At 43.4% G+C, this 21,357-nt stretch overlaps 1 protein-coding gene across 1 annotated transcript in view; it reads left to right on the top strand.

Moving 5' to 3' along the window:
• KCNK4 (potassium two pore domain channel subfamily K member 4) overlaps positions 1-21,357 on the top strand; it is a 103,722-nt gene that overhangs the window by 61,962 nt on the left and 20,403 nt on the right. The window contains exon 3 of the mRNA XM_078662309.1: positions 10,033-10,153. Coding sequence (XP_078518435.1) covers positions 10,033-10,153 — 121 coding nt within the window. The remainder of the gene's footprint in view (positions 1-10,032; positions 10,154-21,357) is intronic.

Here is a 21,357-nt window from a genome sequence, read left to right as displayed (position 1 = left end):
CCATCCGCTCTCTAAAGGGTCCTCAGGTATCTGCTCTAACTCCACCCAGGGGTGCTGTCCCTAATACAAAACAGTCAACAACATTTGAGACGCCCCTTGCGAGACGCCCCTCACGTGGTGTAGCTTCTGGCTTTTTCCATGATGCTTTGTATTGGGCCTCATACGTTAGAGTTGACCTTGCTTCTCAGACTCTTCTCCGGCCCGCTGATACCCCTTAAACATTCCGGAACCCTCCTCCATGTCTGGGCCGTCTACTGAACAGACCTCTATTCATTCATTTATAATTGGATTCCCCCTTATCCCTTGCAGACAGATATCTGCAGCCAAGAACCCAACTCTCATAGACTTTCTAAAAGGCTTGCAACATTTCTCAGCCCAGACATGTACGTGTAAATCAACGTTAAAACATTTCAGGCCTACAATATTTCATAATGATTATAGCATTCAACTTCTTCATTAATTAAAGCATGTTAATACTCTTATTCTATTATTCAGTAAAACATTTTTATATATCCTGGCCCATTAATGCAATGACCAAAACATTAATACAATCTGTGTCGTGAAAAGAAACACCTTCCCTTTCCCTCCAGCTCTGGCCCTGAGGCCTACCACATTCTGCGTTTAACCACCTACCATCTTACATTTTAACAGCTACACGACATGGATTTAGGAATAATCACCTCTAATAAAATCATATAGTGTCACACATTTCTGTATTAGTTCCACTTCTACTTAAATCTCTATATTAGCTATACATTTAGAATATAATTGCAGATACTATTAGCACTCATGGCATTTCTCCTCATGATTTGTGCTTACTACAGGTAAGTGTGATGCACTCATACATTTAGGTCAGTTTGCGCTCTCTCACCCTTCACCCTCACTGCTCACCCTGCACTCACACAGGCATCCTGGTCACCCGGCACTCATACTCTTCATTGTGCATTTACCCTGCTCACACCACTCACCCTGTGCTCACTCCTCTCACTGTGCACACACTCCTCTCACCTAGAAATCTCATGTGCCCTCCTCTCACTTTGCACTGATTTCACTTGCCCTGCATTCACATTGGCACATCTTTCACCCCACACTCACGCCACACCACTCACACTACTCTCACTCACACTATTCACCATCACCCAGCACTTACACGAGCACACCTCTTATGTGAAGCACACATACAAATTACCCAACTCTCATGAATATACACGTATTTCTACAAAGGCACCCACAGGTTACCTGCTCTTTTCATAGTACTAGATGCCTAGTCTGTTCCATCAGCAAATGTGAGGCCGGTGCAAGAAGGGAGAGTGGACTGAAAATGTGGGATGGAGCAAGGAGGGATATTAGGGCTGAGGCTTTGAGGGAATGATGTGGGATTGAGGATCGGTCTGAGGCTATGGGAATGAGCTGGGAGCGGGTGGTAAGGTGGTACAGGAGGAGAATGCATGCAAAGGCTGCAGAGGGGGAAGCAGGCGCAACATGCTAAGGATGAAGACAGAGGCTGTGTGCTGGTGAAGGAATTGACTGGGGACTTCAGGCCAGCGATGTGTTGTGAGTAGGGGCAGCAGGACTTGCTCCAGAGGAAATCTTTAATCCTGCACCTGGGCCTCGTTGGCCTGGATAGGGGCCTGCTGTCTTCGCTGCTGCTGGAGCCACGGTGTAGATCAGCATTTGGACCCCGTTGGCCTGCATGGTCTCTGGAGACAGGTACCACAGTGGAGAGCTGTCTGAGGATGTGGCACGGTTCAGGGTGAGCATGAAAGAGAAGGTTGAGCAGTGAAAATGATGGGTATTTTGTTCTGGGCGTAGGACTACGCTACGCTCGTGTAGTTTGAGTAGTTTGCGCAACTACGCACTACGCGAATTGCACGTAGCACAGTGCAAAAACGCGTAGCGTAAAGCAGCAAGCATTTTTTACTTGCTCGCTGTACTCAACGTCAAGTTGGCAACCGTGAGCGAGCAAAATAACATCCCGGCGAGATTCTCAACGCGGGGAAGTCAGGTTTCTCATTGCGAGTGGTCATGTATGCTCGCGACCGCTCGTGATGAAAAACTACCAATCCGCGTTGAGAAAGCTGCCACTCGAGTACAAATCTACTCGAGCGGCAGAATACGACCGCTTGCACTGTGCAAGATGCTGTTTGCACTGATTGCACAGTGCGGACAAGCATCCGGCACTGTGCAATCAGTGCGAACAGCATTTTGCACAGTGCACTACGCAGTTCACTTAGCTCGTATAGTGCGAAGTGCACTTTGCGTAGCGCTACTACGCAAACTATGACCAAGGTTATAAAAAATAGGAAACTAGGACTCAAGCCCCATCATTATTTTGGCTGAGAGGCCGGGGCCTGTGAAAGCACACTAAAGCCTGTGCTGTGCATGGGAACATGAATACCAGCACTGAGGTTTTCTGTTTGAGGTTTTCTGTTCATCTCGTCAATTAAGACATGTTCCGTTGCTGCTGCTACAAAGCATGTGCAATGGAGGGGTGAGGGTTGTGGGTGGTGCTTTGACATTGGCCCTTCAGGGCTGTTGTTGTGATAGCCAATCATGTTTATAGCAAGCTCCACTGTTTTAAAGGGGTTTGAATGTTTGCCAGTTATCAGTCGGATTCTGACATTTATAAATGAAATTCAATTGTTACCCTTTCACCACTTCACTGAATAATCTTTGATTGTTTCCAAAAATATAGGTTGAAAATCACACCCTGAAACTTGTTTTAAAACGTTTTGCGTAGTTTCCCACTGTCTTGTGTGATGCTGTCAGTCAGTCCTTGCTTTCCATTCACCACAATGCTTCATTCTGGGAAATGTTTTTTTTTTTTTAACATTCTTTGTTGGGTCTGAAAATCCCAACATGCAAAGTGTTACTGGATAAAAGCCATGGTTGCCAAAGCAGTCAAGCATTTCATAAGATCAATTAAATGCTATAATAATAGAAAGTGGATTTTAGAAAGTGGATTTGTTCATTTCCAATACTGTAACTGCTTGATCCACAAGTGAAACCAAATACAAGCCCTGTACAGCTATTCTAAGGAAGTGCACGTTTTCATTCACATCATAACAAGTTATAACTTGTAACAAGCATTAAGGAGTCCATATGTTATGATTTTTTAACAGTTTATAGAGAAAATGTTTTTGCTAAGCTTCACAGAAAGGCAAGACTGGTATAGCAAGGGAAGCAGCAGTGCAAGCTTTTTTTATGTTCAAAAGATTTGATTGAGTTTTCATACTAAGCAAAACATAAAGACAATACTGAAAAATATTATTGAGCGAAAATACCTAACCATCATATAGATATACCAGAGCATCAAATGGATTGCATTAGATAACAAACCTTACAAGTAATCAATGAAAAATAAAAAGCGGAGGGAAAGGAAACAAATATAAAATTATTGCATTAACAAGCAACTATAAAGCTACTATACAAAAACATTTGTCTATTATAACTGCAATAAAAACTAGATATAAATATATATTTAAGAAGATAAATATATGTCAACAGGTTTCCAAAAAGAGTGATAAGAGTTAGAGTTATGACCAATCCCGGATAAAGATAACTGTGCTCCTCTTGTAAAAATCACCCATGACCACCAAACCTGTACTGATAATAACGAAACATCTTTAGTACAAGCTTTTTCTAACATAATAAAATCAGATTTGACCAATGGGAGTGTGTGTGTGTCTGTGAGACTGTTTGAGTGACAGAGTACAAATGTAGGAAAAATGGCAAGAGAAGTAGTGAGAAAGAGAGTGTTTACAACTGTGTGGGAGAATCAGTGTCTGTATTTTTTTATGTGCGAGTGTCAGCCACGGCCATCCAATTAAACGATAATAAAACGGGTTTTAAATCTGTTTTATTATACTTTTATTTTAATCCCCCTGGACTCGCCCCCAGGACTCTGACGAGTCTTAGGGACGGGTCCAGGGTGATGACACTGCTGGTGGGGGAGTGGTAGTGCCCTTCCTTCACTGCGCATGAGGGTTTGGTTGGCCGTCTGAGGTTGGCCCAACCCTTATGCGCAGTGAAGCTCTCGCCAGCCCCAGCTGCATTGCTGGGTTGGAGAGAGCAGGCTCAGACTCCCAGTCTACATGGGTGTGCAAGATGTCAGTGCTCAGGCTGATCCTGATGCTGCGTTGATGCACCATCAGGATTGGCTGCAGTGCAGTCTGGGAGCCTGTGCCCAGAGAAAGAAGAGTGCGATGCTGCGGGCAGCGACTATGGCGTTTAAGGTACGTTTTTTTAAAAAAGTGTTTACTTATTTTGTCCCCCGAACCCACCATACCTGGCAGCCAACACCTTCTACCAAAGAAAATACTGTACTCAAGGTAACCAAAATGTGGGAGGAGGCAAAGCCACTCTCTCAGGTTTGATTCTTAAAGCTCTTTATCTCACTCTTACAGGTTCTTTTTTGCATTTGCTTTCGTCCTTTGTCACAATTATTCCATCTTTCTCTTTTCCCTTTTGTGCTTTTCAGACTTTTGTTCTGAAACATAGTCTAATGAGTAAAAATAAGCGCAGGACGGCAAAAATGAGTGTAATTGGGTTCTACTTACAACCACCAGCTCAAATTAAGAACTGTTCTAATCCTAATATTTTGAGACTTGTATATTAGCGTGCTTCAAGATTCTGCTATCTTTCCGAATCCGAATCCAAATAACTGACTAACCTATCCACCACTTAAAATGTACTTGAATGTTTCAGTATGCTAATTCAATACTAATCCTCTATGGGTCCCGGAGTAGTGTGCTACTCACCGAAAAAGCGCGCTACTCACCGAAAAAGCGCTTTGATGCCTCATCAGGGGTAGTAAGCGCTATATAAATGCGATTATAATACAATACAATACAAGAGCAGCCTCACCCATGAATAGTTTTGAAGCATCGCAATACGTTAAACTAAAATTGTAACTTCGAAAGCTGACAATGGGTCATGAGCATTTTCCGGACTTGAAATGATAAATATTTCACAAACAGATAGCCCTGACACAACATGAATCAGGGAATTGGTAAAAAGGGGGTTGTTAATTTTTTTTTTACAGAGCAGTGTGAGTAACCTAGGAACAGTGTCAAATCTACGAACATATGTTTATTATAATATCGGGTTTCTCCAATATGTTTAAATTGCACAGTTTATCACTTCTTTCTTTCCTAGTATTTATCAGGACGGTTCCTACCTCATTTCTGGAAAAGCTTGTCCTGCTTTATCGGTGAAAGTGATAACCCTCCCCCCCCCCTATCCCCCACCCACCTCCAAAGTTTGGGTCTAGTTGCGCCACGGATTCATACATACATAAATTTTGGAAACCCATACATGACTGTTCATACATACATGACTTTTGGAAACCCAAGCAAAATGCCATTTTGCCTTTGGGAGCTCCAAACAGCCCTCATGCCCTCCCAAAATTAGCTTTTTAGAAGTAATTTCTTGGAACGTGCTGCTCTATTGTGGTCGTTCACAGCTGCCTTCTGTGGCCTTCCTAGAACATCGGCCCAGAGTAATACTAAGCATGAGCGTAAAATCCATTCCGCTCGCGGATTTTGCGGATTTTCAGCAAATTCGCAATCCGCGAACTCTCGCGAACTTGCCGAAAATTCGTAAATCCGTGCGAAGCGGATTTTTTGCTTGATCGCACTTGCCAACTAGAATACTATACAATTTCGCGGGAGTAAACACTTGCGAACACGTAGATGCGGCGGGCAGCGACAATCTCGCAATTGCGAGATTGCAAAATTAGCAATTTTGCACAAGAAATCCACCAGCAGGCAGCATAAACCTTAAAAATTATGATTTTTATCAGAATAACTCCTCAGGTTGACATTTGCCTGCACTTTTTTTTTGCAAGGAGTCCATTTTGGGGGGGGGGGGGGGGAGGAAGGAAGTGCCCCACAGTCTCCAACTTGCTGTTCCTGTCCAGCAGGCTCCTCCCAGTGCTTTCTTCATGTGCTGGTCACTTTAATTTGGATCTTGACCTGGAAGGATTACTTTTTGTGGATGCTGCTGGATATTTGGATTTTTGCAAAACTGAAAGCACTCAGCAGGTGCAAAAGTTCAATCTTATCATTAGTAACCATTCCCTGTAGTGCCTGGAAGGATTACTTTTTGTGGATGCTGCTGGATATTTGGATTTTTGCAAAACTGAAAGCACTCAGCAGGTGCAAAAGTTCAATCTTATCATTAGTAACCATTCCCTGTAGTGCTTCCTGAGGGGCCCCTTCAGAGTTCAGTTGCCTACTTGCAACTATTCTATGACCCTGCTCTGACCCTCACAGCAGGCTCAGAGAATAGCTACAAGTATACAACAAAGGTCCTGTTAAAAAAATTACACTGCAACAGAAAGCAATTACAGATAAGGAAGCAGGTGCCAGCCTGGAAGTTCAAATTCAGTGACACATTAATCAGCCCCAAATTCATTCATGTCAGTTGAGGCAGGGCAGGTGTGCTTTTCCCCCCATAAATCTACAGTGATGAACAAGAGGGTGGCATGGGTGAGCCAGAGGGTGGCATGGGTGAGCCAGAGGGTGGCAGTGGTGAAACAGAGGGTGGCAGTGGTGAAACAGAGGGTGCTGTGATGAACCAGATGTAGAAACAACATGGTCGCGACCATTGCTACCCGACAAGTAAGTTCGCGTTTGCGAACTGGTAAAAAACCCTCGCGAAATGGCAGAAACACTTGCGAACAAAAAAAAAAGGAATCCGCAAAATTCGCGAGAGTTCGCGGATTTTGCGGATTGCGAATCCGTAAATACGCAATTTCGCGGATTGCCAATTCGCAAAATCCGCCCATGCTTAAGTAATACTCAAACAGCACACTTGGCATCTGAATGGGGCTCACTCTATAAATGCAGTCTGCCAGTCTGTGAGCAGTGTAATGGTAGACAAGGCCCTGGGACACCAGCTGTAAACAATCTTTACTCGCCAATAAGCTTCCGAGTAACCAATAGCTGCCCCAGGACACGGGGAATGGTGTGACAATAAACATGGCGGCGTCACGCGGGTGAATGATCACCTCAGTAATGGCCGCGTCTTCGCTTCAGGCGGTAGAGACTGAAGAAGCGGAAAGTGAATGAGAGCGGGGCGCGTCATCTACCCCCGCCCCCCCCCTTTTTAGCAGCTACAGAGGGGGTGGGGATGTTTATGGGCCTCTTCCACCTGCAACTCGGCAGACAAATGCTCATCATTAAATCTGGGATACAGATCAATAGAAGAGCAGCCAGGAGCAAGGAAAACAACAGCTGGTTAAATAGAACAAGGAAAGAAAGAGTGAATACTGGAAGCAAGGGTGAACAGAAGGAGGTATGGACGAATGAGTATGTGGATGAATGAATGAATGAAAGGATGAGTGAATAATCGATGGCTGGACAGGTGAAAAGATGGTACAGTAAAGGGATAGGTGGATGGATGTGTGAGTTCATGAATAGGTGGAAGACTGGAGAAATGATGGCTGAGTAAAGGGACGGATGAGTGGATGTATGGATGGGAGTGAATGGATAGGCGGATGAAAGTTGAAAGGATGGCAGAGCAAAGGGATGGATGGATACGTGGATGGACAGTTGAAAGGATGGCAGAGCAAAAGGATGGATGGATGGATGGATACGTGGATGGACAGTTGAAAGGATGGCAGAGCAAAGGGATGGATGGATAGATGGATACGTGGATGGACAGTTAAAAGGATGGCAGAGCAAAGGGATAGCATAGATAAGGGGGTACAAAGATGATTGAATGGATGACAGAGTTAGATGGCACAGTGAAAGGATGGATGGGAAAGTGATTGAATTAATGGATGGATGGATTAATGGAGAAATGGCAGATTGGATGGATAGTAGAGTGGATGGATGGGTGGATGGATGAGTGTATGGATGGGTGGCAGAGTGAATACATGGCAAAATTGGTGGATTGATGCATGTCTGAGTGAATGAATGGATAGTTGGGTAGTAGGGTGGATGTCTTGATGGATGAATGGCAGAATGGATGTAGATAGAATGGATAAATGGATTGATGGAAGAGTGGATGAATGGATGGATGGAAGAGTGTACGGATGAAGGCTGGACAGAGGGATGTGTGGATGGCAGAGGGGGTTGATGAATGGCAGAGTGGATGAATGGATAGATGGATGGCATAGTGGATGGGTGCAAAGATGGCAGGATGGATAGATGGATGACAGAGTGTAGGGATGGATTGATTGTCTAGATGTAGATTGTCAAGATGGATGGATTGTAGAGTGGACGGATGGATAGCAGAGTAGAAGATGGATGAATGGATAGCAGAGTGGATGGATGGAGAAGAAGGTGGATGGATGGGTGGCAACGTCGATAGGTGGATGGCAGAGTGGATGGATGGCAGAATGTATGGATGGTTGAATGGATGACAGAGTGGTGGATAGATGGATGGAGGGCAGATTGGGTGAATGGATGAATGAATGGATAAAGTAGGGAAAGATGGAATGATGGATGAAAGAATGAATGGATGACAGAATGTAAAGGTGAAATAGTGGTTATCAGTAGGTGGATGTAAGGGTAAAAAAACTTAATAAATTGATACATGTATGGGAGAGACAAGAAAGCTCTTCTATGGAGGGTTCGGCTCACTTGCTTTGCTTGATTGGTGGCATCAGCACTTTAGTTCAAAGTTGGGGCATTTTTCATTTTCGGCCTACTCCCTTGGACAGAGTGGCATCCTTCATCTCACAGAGCCAGCTGCGGGAACAGGGATGAACTGTTAATAAGGCGTCTAGGATTCAACACATCTGCTCACGCCTGTCCGATGCAATTTATGGCTTGGGGAGAAATTTCAGGGCCTGGCATGATTCATCACATTTAATGCTCTCCTAAATATATTTTTCCCTTGGACTGGATAACAAGAAGAGTGGTCAAAAATACAGATGTAGCTCTGCTGGTAGGGATGTGCCACAATGAGGGCAGTGCAACCAGTGCAGCTGCACTGGTTGCTGACCTGGAGGCGGGGTACTGACCTAAGGGATGTGCTGTGTTTAGCAATAATGTAAGATTTAAAAGCACATGCTGCAGAATTCCTTATGCCTGCAACTTTCAGGCAGCAATAAAAATTTCAAGATATCCCTTGTGAATAATGTTCCTACTAGAGAGCGAGAGATCGCAGTTTTGTCTAGTGGTAAGTATGACTCGCCATAAAGTAGGGCAGAGGGTTAATGTACCTGCTGTAAAGAACAGAACTGTATTTTATATGGCTAGCTGAGTGGATTAGTAAAGCCAGCCTTTACCACCGGTTGAAAAAAAATAAATGTATGTGAGAGAGGGGCTATGTAGAGATGAGGGACACTTTTGCTGGGTGATAGTGAGGGAATCCGAGGAGGTGGTCATGGGGGCGTAAAAAATATATTGTTGCACCGGGCGCCACCAGTGTTACAGCCAGCCCTGACCACAGGAGAAATTGCTAAACAATAAAACAGGTATTCTATCCTTATGATTTTTACGATTTTTGCTTTGCACAGGGATTGAGACCACTGATTGTGGGAAATGTATCACACCTGTTAACGGCTGGGTGCAAGTCACTCAGAAATACATTTTGGCAGCTCAAACCAGCCAGACGTTACCTGGAGGAAAAGGCCTAGTAAATACCAGCATATGCGGATTTTGGTGTAGTAAGCACCAAAATGGACATGGTATACCCCTGTTTGGTCAAAAAAGGTAATAGATGCCCTTAATTGCATTCTATAAATTCTGAATTCTATCTAGTGCGATAAAGATTGCATCCCACATGGGGCACTAGTAGTCGAGGCGCTACAGGAATAAAATTATATGTGCTTGCTGACCTCAGTGAAATTAACTTTGATGGGTGGGTGGTGTGCCATTCCAGTTACCAGTTGTGAAAGCGTCCCTTTGTACATTTGGGACTGTTGCAGTCAGTCTCGGTAGAGAGGCCCGAGTTTAAATGGTCAAAACCTCCCCAGTACCATTGGAAAGCAGGCCCTATTCTTGTTAGCAGTAAGCTAGCCAATGACTTTCTCTCACCTTTGGTTCTCTACTCTTAGTGTTCTCTTTCTCATTTCAGCAAGTTAAGGAGGCGATGGGGGCTGGCGTAGACCCAGTGGCCAATGCCACCAACGGCAGCAGCACCCACTGGGACGTGGGCAGCGCCTTCTTTTTTGCTGGAACCATCATCACCACCATCGGTGAGTACCTGGGTGAGGAGGCAGGAGGATACCAACTCAGTGACGTACTGTGAGGGCCAGTGTATGTTGTGAAACACCAAGACAACCACTTATCAGAGTAATGCACAACTAAGTCATATATTGTGCAATTCCTAAACATATATATTGTACCGTTAGGTCATGTGTCCTGCAGTACTACACTCACTATATGGAATGCACAGCTAGGTATTTCTTTCTGTACTTCTAGGTTCACCATGTGGCCTTTGTATTTGACTATGGGTCATACACGGCTCAGTTTAGGTGCTTGTTCTGCACCACTGAGGTCATCATGTGTCCTGTACTGCTGGGCTCAACATGTATCTGGCATCACTGGGGTCAACATGTATCCTACCCCACTTGTGTCAACGTGTCTCCTGCTCCGCTAGGGTCAACATGTGTCCTGCGCTGCTGGGGTAGAAAAGTGTTCTGCACCACTACAGCCAACATGTCCCACACCTTTAGGGTCAACATGTACCCTGCACCACTGGGGTCAAAATGTATCCTACCCTACTCAGGTCAACGTGTCTCCTGCTCCGCTAGGGTCAACATGTGTCCTGCACTGCTGGGGTAAAAATTGTCCTGCACCACCAGAGCCAACTTGTGCCAAACTTCTAGGGTTAACATGTCCCCTGCATTACTGGGGGTCACATGTATCCTACTCCACTGGGGTCAAAGTGTCTTCTGCAACATTAGAGTCAACATGTGCCCTACACCACTAGATCCAATATGTCCCACAACCCTAGGGTTAACATGCCCCCTGCACAACTGGGGTCAACATGTATCCTACCCTACTCGGGTCAAAGTGGCTACTGCACTGGTAGAGTCAAAATGTGTCCTGCACTGCTGGGGTGAAAAGTGTCATGTTCCACAAGAGCCAACATGTCCCACACCCCTAGGGTTTACATGTCCCCGGCACCACTGGGGTCAAAATGTATCCTTCCGTACTCAGGTCAACGTGTCTCCTGCACCGCTAGGGTCAACATGTGTCCTGCACTGCTGGGGTAAAAATTGTCCTGCACCACCAGAGCCAACATGTGCCACACCTCTAGGGTTAACATGTCCCCTGCATCACTGGGGGTCACATGTATCCTACTCCACTGGGGTCAAAGTGTCTTCTGCACCATTAGAGTCAACATGTGCCCTACACCACTAGATCCAATATGACCCACAACCCTAGGGTTAACATGCCCCCTGCACCACTGGGGTCAACATGTATCCTACCCTACTCTGGTCAAAGTGGCTACTGCACTGGTAGAGTCAAAATGTGTCCTGCACTGCTGGGGTGAAAAGTGTCATGTACCACAAGAGCCAACATGTCCCACACCTCTAGGGTTTACATGTCCCCCGGCACCACTGGGGTCAAAATGTATCCTTCCGTACTCAGGTCAATGTGTCTCCTGCACCGCTAGGGTCAACATGTGTCCTGCACTTCTGGGATAAAAAGTGTGCTGCACCACTAGAGCCAACATGTGCCACACCCCTAGGGTTAACATGTCCTCTGCACCACTGGGGTTCACATATATCTTACCTCACTTGGGTCAACGTGTCTGCTGCACCACTAGGGTCAACATGTGTCCTGCACTGCTGGGGTGAAAAGTGTTATGCACCACTAGAGCCAAGATGTCCCACAACCCATGGGTCAACATGTGTCTCTGCACCACTGGGGTCAAAATGTATCCTTCCGTACTCAGGTCAACGTGTCTTCTGATTGGCTAGGGTCAAGCTGAGTCCTGCACTGCTGGGGTAAAAAGTGTGCTGCCCCACTAAAGCCACCACGTGCCACACCCATAGGGTCAACTTGTCGCCTGCTCCAATGGGGTCAACATGTATCCTACCCCACTCAGGTCAAAGTGTCTCCTGCACTGCTAGAGTCAGCATGTGTCCTGCACCACTAGGGACAACATATTTCCTGCACCACAATGGTCAACATGTGTTATGTCCCACTTGAGTCAACATGTCTCCTGCTCTGCTACTGCCAATAAGCGACCAGCCCATCTCCTGAACTGCTAGAGCATGGATACTCACAAACAATTTCCCTGGGGGCACAAAGTAAGGTTTGTGGTGTGCCTGAGGGCCGCATTGATGCCAGCTGGGTAGGAGTGTGCCTTTGCAATGGAAGGATACATTCGGAAAATGGTGGGCATAGAGGAAGCGAAGCGTATAGATGGTGTGGCCAGTGAGGCTTTGAGTTATTGGAGGGTTTCATACATGCTGTCCTCTAAATTAAGCCCCTAGTCTCTAGAAGAGGTATAGATTTGACAATACTGTGTTATGTTGTATCTGAATCTCTATACCTCTACCGCACCTTGGGGTAAGACTTCTCTACTTGCTATCACTATCTTGGGAGACTCAAGTGTAAACAGGGAGTAACTTGATTATTACATTGCAATGGAACAAGATTGAACAATGTGAAACCAGAAAATTTGGTATAAATCCCGGCTTCCCCACTTGACCAAATTGTCTGATCCTAGGCAATTGTTTTATTTCACTCTGCCTCCTTTTTCTTCATGACCACATATTAGCACTTTGAAATACATGAGTTCACGAAATGCGCTGCACAAAACCTTTTCTTGTGTTTTGTTTAATAAACTAGAATGTTGTTCAAGTATAATAACTACCCAGGCCACCCAGAGGGTTCCATGTGACAACTTATTTGCCCCTCAGTTCACTCTTGGCATTGTTGTTAGGGTGGGAGGAGGTATTAATGTTTATGTTTTTTTTTAAATTAAAAAATGCTTTTCAATACATTGATATAGTCTGATGTAGTAAGTAAGGGTGGACGGAGTTAACGGAGTTGCACTACGTGGAATTCCGCGGAATTGCAAAAAGTCTCAGTGGAATTCTGCAGAATTCCGCCCCGCCTTAGTTGTGACAGAGGATTTCTTGTATCAGGCAAATCTGCTATTAGTGAGTGCAGAGGCCGGTGATGTTCTTTTCTATGCAGCTTCCCAATTGGTGACTCACTCTCTTCTTGCTCTCCACGCCTTCAGGGAAAGTAGCATCAGGGGTGGCCTTAGGCATGTGCAAGCTGTGCACCTGCACAGGGCCACCAAACCCCAGGGGCCACCACGCCAATATATATCCTTAATATAATAATCCTCTGAGGATGGATACATATTTGGGTGGCGGCCCCTGGCAGGGATTTGGCGGCCTCCGCCTCTGTTCCACTTCCAAACACCCTGACCCCCCCTCTTCACTGGCCTCCCCGCACCGCCCCGCCCGGACCCCCTCTTCCGGGGCCCCCTACCTACGCTCCCTGCACAGGGCCGCCATGAGCCTAGACCCGCCCCTGGTAGCATGCTACCTTCATGCTGTTCCAGGGCCAATTCATCCCGTGATTGACAGGGACGGGCCCACGAGCCACCATCCATCTCTGTTGTCAGTTTGCTTTTATCAGGCAAACTTCTTTTTAATGTGCTTCGACTGCTGCCCATAATCCTGTGCTCTACATCTTTATGTCCACAATCCTTTCTATCATAGCTATAACCCTTAAATGCACTTTTCAGTATTTAGGCTATTCCTTCCTTCTATTGTAACAGGATGCACTTGTTTGTTCATTTGAAAAATAAACCAGATTACCATTCCAAGGTACATCTTTTCCTGGACTAAGCAAAGCAGGCTAATGTGTAATCTGGTTGTGAATCAGTTGCTAACAACTGCAGAGCAGCCAACTGATGCATTTGCTGGGGATGTCTCCAGTAACTCCTTGAGCGATGGCACATATCACCAGAACATAGCTTAGCCTTTGACTTCAAGCCTCAGAGTGCACTGCGATGCACAAGGAGTCCAGAAACAGAGAACCCCCTCGCATACCCACAGCCTGGGCGATTCAAGGAGTCCTTGGGCTCCTTCCACAGGTCACCCCCCCCCCATGCCACCCTCACCCAGTGGACTCTCTCATATGAAGCACAGCAGGACCAGCCTCAGGCAGTGCTGCAGGCATGCCGGGGGTAGGAACCAGGCCTGGGGCAGAAGGGTGCCTCCTTTATGTGTGTCCCACGATACTGGGTGATCTAGCGCTCTTCCTGGGCCCGGCAGGGAGGGAAAAGTACTGCCCCTCCACATAAATGTAAATGTGTTTGTATTTATAACTTCTACCCAGAGGTCTCGTAGCGCTGTATTCATACCGCTGTGGAACCCATCCTGGCTTTCCTGTGAAATGTCCACTCCTGGGCACCCCCAAGGTGAAGCCAGGCATCCAAGCACTGCTGGGGCCGTTGTGGAGATTAAGCAAGCTATTGCTCAGAGTGGGACCCATGATTAGACTAGGCACCGAGGCGAGAATTATCAGGTCCGGGGAAATTGAGTCCAAGATCCGCTGAGGCGGGAATTGAACCCTGGTCCCGGCCAGACTACTGCATCAGGGTCTGCCGCTCTAACCATTGAGCCACACTTCTCCACGTAGGAAGAATCAGAAGGAGGGCATAACGTGACACACTGCAATGATATCATCGTTAGCATCCTGCTTCTGCCTCAGCACTGTTGCTCTACAAGACAGGCAGAACATGATGAATCCAGTGTGCCGTCGGAGGCTGAAATCGAGGTGGCCTTTGAGACATTTTGAGCGGGAGGGAGAATGACTGCAGAACAGGTGGATGAGCAGTGGGTCCACAGAGAGGCCATGTAGAATGGCTAAAGTTTTTGGAGCGGTGACTGCCAGTGAGTCCTCCTCTCCTCTTTTAGGGACGAAGCATGGCTGCGTTGATGTTGGATGTAGGGGGTGGGTCCAAACTCCGCCAATCGGCAGAATCAGAGTTTTTTCGCAGAGCGTGGAGTTGGGAAAACTCTGCAAACTTCCTTGGCGGAGCAGAGTTCACTGCCCTCCCCTAGTACTATGATGAAACGCTTCTGCATATTTAATGAAATACACGTATTTATGCCCAAACAGGGGTCCCGTGCTCTCCATGCCACTCAAGTCAAACTAGCCAGGCTGATGAGGGGTATTACCCCGTAACCAGTCCCATGATGCTTGTTTCCGGTCCAAGGAAGACCTGGCTTGGCAGTTCAGGCTGGACTGTTCCCATGAGGCGCAGGGTCAAGACTGATTTGCATATGTCTGGGTTTAAACTGGAATGGCATGGGGAGCAAAAAACAATGGATGTAGGCCCAGATCTCTGTACTGGGGTGAATGTTTGACATTGTTCAACATTTTGTCCATCAATTGTTCTTTCTGCATTGGGTTGAACTGAGACCCTAAATCAAGGATCACTGACTAAATATCGAGGGACAAAATATAGCCTACCCAAAATATCGATGCCAAAATATCGACAGACAAAATATCGAATTCCTATCTACAAACAGGTAAGTACCAAAATATCGAATCCAAAATATCGTTTAAAAATATATACTTTGTAAAAATATCAAATTTCTTAAAAATAATGTAAAAAAAATAGCTAAAATATAGTTAAAAATACTTAAATTACCTTTAAATTATTAAATAATTAATTTAACTTATAAAAAAAACATACTATCATATATGTTAAAACATATATATATATTAACATAATATTAATAAAAATACACAATATTATTACCGTAGGATAGCGGGAGTATAAAAATTACTATTCCCACTCCTGGAAGTGCAACAGTAGGGAAAGCGTTGGATAGCGTAGGGGTAAAAATTACTATTCCCACTTCAAAGAGTGCAACAGTAGGGAAAGCATTGGATAGCGTAGGGGTAAAATTTCTATTCCCACTCCAAAGAGTGCAACAGTAGTGAAAGCGTTGGATAGCATAGGGGTAAAATTTACTATTCCCACTCCAGAGAGTGCAAGAGTAGGGAAAGCGTTGGATAGTGTAGGGGTAAAAATTACTATTCCCACTCCAGAATGTGCAACAGTAGGGAAAGCGTTGGATAGCGTAGGGGTAAAAATTACTATTCCCACTCCAGTGAGTGCAACAGTAGGGAAAGCGTTGGATAGCATAGGGGTAAATTTTACTATTCCCACTCTAGTGAAAATAAATTAATATAATTCACATAATTATCAATTGATCAATTAATAAAAATTAATTATCAATTAAGAATTAATTAATTACCAATTAAAAATTAATTTACAATGTATTCAAAATAAATACCAATAAATAAATTTACATATTTAATTAATTATAATTAAATTACTTCCCACCCTATTCCCCTATAAACCCACAACCCGGTACAGAAAATAAATTAATATTGTTCACCTAATTATCTATTAATCAATTAATACAAATTAATTATCAATTAAGAATTAATTAATTAGCAATTACAAATTAATTAACAATTTATTCAAAATAAATACCAATAATTTTTTTACATATTTAATTAATTATCATTAAATTACTTCCCACCCTATTCCCCTATAAAGCCACAACCCACTACAGAATTTTATTTTAATATTATTAATATAATTATCAATTAATAAAAATTAATTATCAATTAAGAATTAATTGATTACCAATTAAAAATGAATTAACAATTTATTAAAAAAAACCAATAAATTAATTAACATATTTAATTAATTATAATTAAATTACTTCCCACCCTATTCCCCTATAAACCCACAACCTGCTACAGAATTAAATTACGCAAAAATTAAATAATATAAAATTAATTACTTAAAATAAATTACAAAAAAATATACACTTTTCACACATATACTAACATACAAAACACTTAAAAAAATTCGATATTATTAAAAATTCGATATTTTTAATGACCTAAATTATGTACTTCGATATTTTGACTTTCTATATTTTTTAAATCGATATTACATTACTTACCTTAAAAACGATATTTTTGATGTCTATATTCTGTCCATTCGATATTTTGTCCATTCTATATTTTGGACTCGATTATTTGTGTTAGTCTATATTATGGACTCGATATTTTGACCATATACCTAAATCAGCTCTGATATATTTTTTTGCAATACCAACCCCAAATCTCACTAAGCCTTATCATGTCAATCTATTGAAAATTTCAGAAAAAAATGGGGCTTAAACGTGGACCCATTTTATGGTAACATTTTGCAAAGATTTTGGCTAAAAAGCAATACTTTTTAGTACAGGTCTTAAGAAGCCCTTCTGAAACATAAGTTACTCAGAAGCATTGGAGAGGTCTGCTCAACTTCACAATAACATTTAGCTAAAGAAACACCAAGAGGTAGCCCCTTAATGTTTACTCCCTATGTGTTTTTCCCCTTCAACACCCAGGTTTTTTATAGTTCTCCCACACACTAGGGTTCCTAGCGGCATGCTTCATCTTAGTGTCCTCTTCCAGATATCTAACGCATCTGGATGGGCTCAACGTTGAGAATCAAGGCAGCTCTTTGGTGTTATAGGGATTTCTAAAGTTAAAATTGTCTAAGGTGCCCAGAGGTTTGTGCTTTTTACAAGGAAACCGTGGCAATGTTAAAAATAGATGGGAACACCTTGCAAGAGCATTCGTATCTCAAGCGTCCCAGGGTCAACATGTTTCAGCCAAATCACCAACACTTCAACAGGTATTTAGCTTGGGAATCTAATGCTTTTAACGTTGCCACATACCTTTTGGTATCTTAGAGAATTTTAACTTTAGGATCCCCCAATAAATACCAAAGAGCTTACTTGATTCTCAATGTTGAGCCCATTCAGATACATGTTGTTTCTGGACAAGGACACTATGATGAAGAATGCCACTAGGAACCTTAGGGGATCATTATGAGTTGAAGTATTATTTTTCGTACATGATAAATAATGATACCACAGCATACATTATTTATTTTGTGTGATAAGTAACACCTCTCATGAGTTTGTGGGAAATAACATGCAGATTTTGGGGTTTAACACACCAAAATACGCATGGTGCGGTAAATACCATACAATTTCCTCAGTCAACGTTCGGCAGGTTTAACCTGCCGAAATATAACAACAGCTGAAGTTTTTAACGAATCTGATCATTAGCAGATGCATTAAATACAGCCAAACTTGTAATTCCGCCCCATGCGTAAAGCGGAGTTTACGCAAGGATTGGAAATTACCAGCCCTTGTAATCAGGCCCCTCGTGTGTGGGAGTACTATAAAAAACCTAGGGTGATTTTGTTGAAGGGACAATAAAAGATAATGAACACACATACCGGGACTCCCTCTCATTGTTTAATTCCCCTTCTGAAATAACACATATTTTCGAGTGGGGAAACAAGTGTGGCCCCACACTTTTAACTGGTTGGGTTACCCCACAGAAAATTGCTAAAATTAGGGTGAAGCACAGCGATTTCAAGACTAATTTCCCAAACAATGGCTATAAAGCCACTGTTCTATAGTTAATTAGGATAATCTGGATATTCAATTTGACATGGCCTATTATTTTTCAAGATGTCTATAGAATCTTTATTTACTTCTACTGTCCACTTTGTCTTTTTTACCATCTATCACAATTAAGTGGATTACCTGTCATATATTAGTAGTGAGACTCTACTGATAGGCTATGGTTGAGAAGATTCAGTTGAAAAGAGAGCTCTCAATTAGAAACCTAGGGCCCTCATTACGATGAAACTCGGAAAGCCTCCAAGTCTAACTGTGGGTTTCACTTTCGACCGTCGTGCTACGATGCAGTCAGTCAAAGGTGAAACCGGACGGTTATTACGGCTGGATTCCCATCGGCTCAAGGAGTCCGTCGGCCAGTCAGAGGCCTGACGGTAAGCCCAATGGACGGCATTTCCGCCGATGAGATTACAATGACCCAACAGTAAATAGGGCAACCCACTATTCCCCAAGGAAATGGGTATATTCAATTCAATAGACAGCACTCCTTGAGGAATCATTTTTCACAAGCCATTTCTTATTTATGTGTCGTCATAGACATGAACGAATAATTCAATATAACACAGGACAAGGTTGTATCGATGATATTTCTTTTATCGAAAATCTTGTTTTTTTAGTTTCAAGTTTTAAAGTTTCTAGTGCAAAACATAAATATATATACAATTCATATACGGCAACCAAAAGAACTATTGTTATAATTTTTGTGTCCACAACAGTATCGTACACCCTCTGCACATTCGTATGGACCAGATAAGATAAATTGCCATACAGTATCACCAATTCAAAGTATTTTCGATTTCTTCAGTTTTCATAAATGTATTCTTGAAACAACAAAAGGTGTAATGGCGTCGACGTTTCGGTCTCCCACACACTTAATTCAACGAGACCCCGGTTGGGAGCCGAGAGGGCACCTATGGTGCATCCCTGTTGATCCTTGCACTGCGTGGCAAGCACCTTGAGGTGCCGGCCACACGGTGTAGTGACAAACAATTTCTCCTATTTCTCTATAGGAGCTTGTGCTATGGCCGATTTACTGCCGCAGCCCAAGCTCCCATTGAGAAATGGGTGTATGCGACCGCACCATATGCGTCCGCATTCTAATGCTGCGGTCAGGTGCGCCGACCGGAGGTCGGTCGCCCGATTCCGCAACGGTGTCGGGCAGACATGAGTTTGCCCGACATCGTAATAAGGCCCCCTAATGTCCTAGTTCAATTGTGGATCCAAAGATGCATGGCTAGCTATGTTCCACTGACTGATGATGGTCAATTTTAGAGGCTTCCTACTCCTCAACAGTCCCAGTGTTAATGAAAGCAGTGAGAGCAGAGTAATTGGTCCAAATGACTCAGACCAAACTTTGGGTTGAGGTGCGATGGCTTCAAGATAAATAGAGTCAGATAAAATCCTTGTCACATGTGTTTGTTTCTTCAGTAGAAACTTGTGATCATCAACAGCAAACCTCCTTACACATCGATCATACAAAAAAGTAAACTATGGAGGAATCTTGTTGGAAGTTGAGGGCCTCCGGTAAAAGAACTTACTGAAATTTGAGCTAGAAGACAGACTGAACTACATTTGATTAAGAAAAGGCAGACTGACCAAACTACATTTGATTAGGAAAAAGCCTGGTAACTGAAATGTTGTAAACCACTTTTACCCTAACTCCTCATAAACAGGGGTAGCGAGTCACAAATATTGGGCTGTGGCCCCCTGCGCAGATAGGACTCTAACCCCCTTATAATAACTATCCATACTCTTGCTCGCCTGCAGCTCTCGGAAACATCCTCAAAGTGACACTCAGCACTTGATAACAATCATTTACAATGCAATAGGTCTCGCATTTACGCAGTTTGAGCTATTGGCATTGTAAATGACAATGCCTTTTATTTATGTTTGGTTTTTAAAACATAAATAAAAGGTATTGTCATTTACAATGCCAATAGCTTAAACTTGCGTAAATGTGAGATCTATTGCATTGCAAATGCTTGATTTCTTCTTCAGTGGCGGAGTGGAAATAGCAACAAAAAAATGCATACTAGCTGAAAAACAACAGCAGGAAGGCCAATTACCTCCTAATTAGATCGTTAGCGGCAGAATGGTCTTCTGCTTGGGCCTAACGAAAGCAGCCTACATTATTAATACAATAAATAAATAAGCGTGTCTGCTATAGTTAAAGTGGATGCACTATAATGTAAATAATTACATTACGAAAGCGGACAGTGTTATTAATTAAATAAATAAATAAGCGTGGCCGCTATAGTTAAAGCGGACGCACAATAATTTAAATAAATACATTAGTAAAACCAGAGGAACTGCTGAGACGTTGTGGGTGGAATAGGGAATATCATTAAAGAAAATAGTGCTCACCGACTTATGAAGGAGACCTTGTAAAAGGTCCAGTCGTTATGGGAGGTAACAAATGCAGACAAGGCGGTACCAAGGAGGGACTGACAAGCCTATTTACAAATCAGAAGCCAGCATTTCCAAAGGACAATGGCACAAGCATATGACAAATATGGGAGGAGAGTGGGCGGGGGTTCCAGTGCATACTCTAATACAGCATGCCTCGCAGAGCAAGCAGTGCATGCGCGCTGCCGCTAGGCGCGACTTAAAAACGTAGGATCATAAAATGAGAAGTCGTCCTTGAATATTTGAGGGTTTAGGATTATTGAGGCAAAAATTCAATCTGCCTACTAAAGTGGCACATTCAAGTTGGGCTATTAATTGGGAGAGTAGATGCTTTACTGGTTTGTAAGCTAGCACATATATTTGAGTGAATGCCGTAACTGATTTTTTTTTATTTTTTGAAGTTTTGTATAGGACATAGGCATAAGAACCATATTCTGTTGCACATGTTTTTAAGCACAAGGAGATGAAGTGATTGGCCCGGAATCACGCATTGAGCCGAG

This window comes from Lissotriton helveticus, chromosome 9 (assembly GCF_964261635.1).
Source record: "Lissotriton helveticus chromosome 9, aLisHel1.1, whole genome shotgun sequence".
NCBI lineage: Eukaryota > Metazoa > Chordata > Amphibia > Caudata > Salamandridae > Lissotriton > Lissotriton helveticus.
Note: the sequence above shows the minus strand (reverse complement) of the source record. Positions and strands in the feature narration are given on the sequence as shown.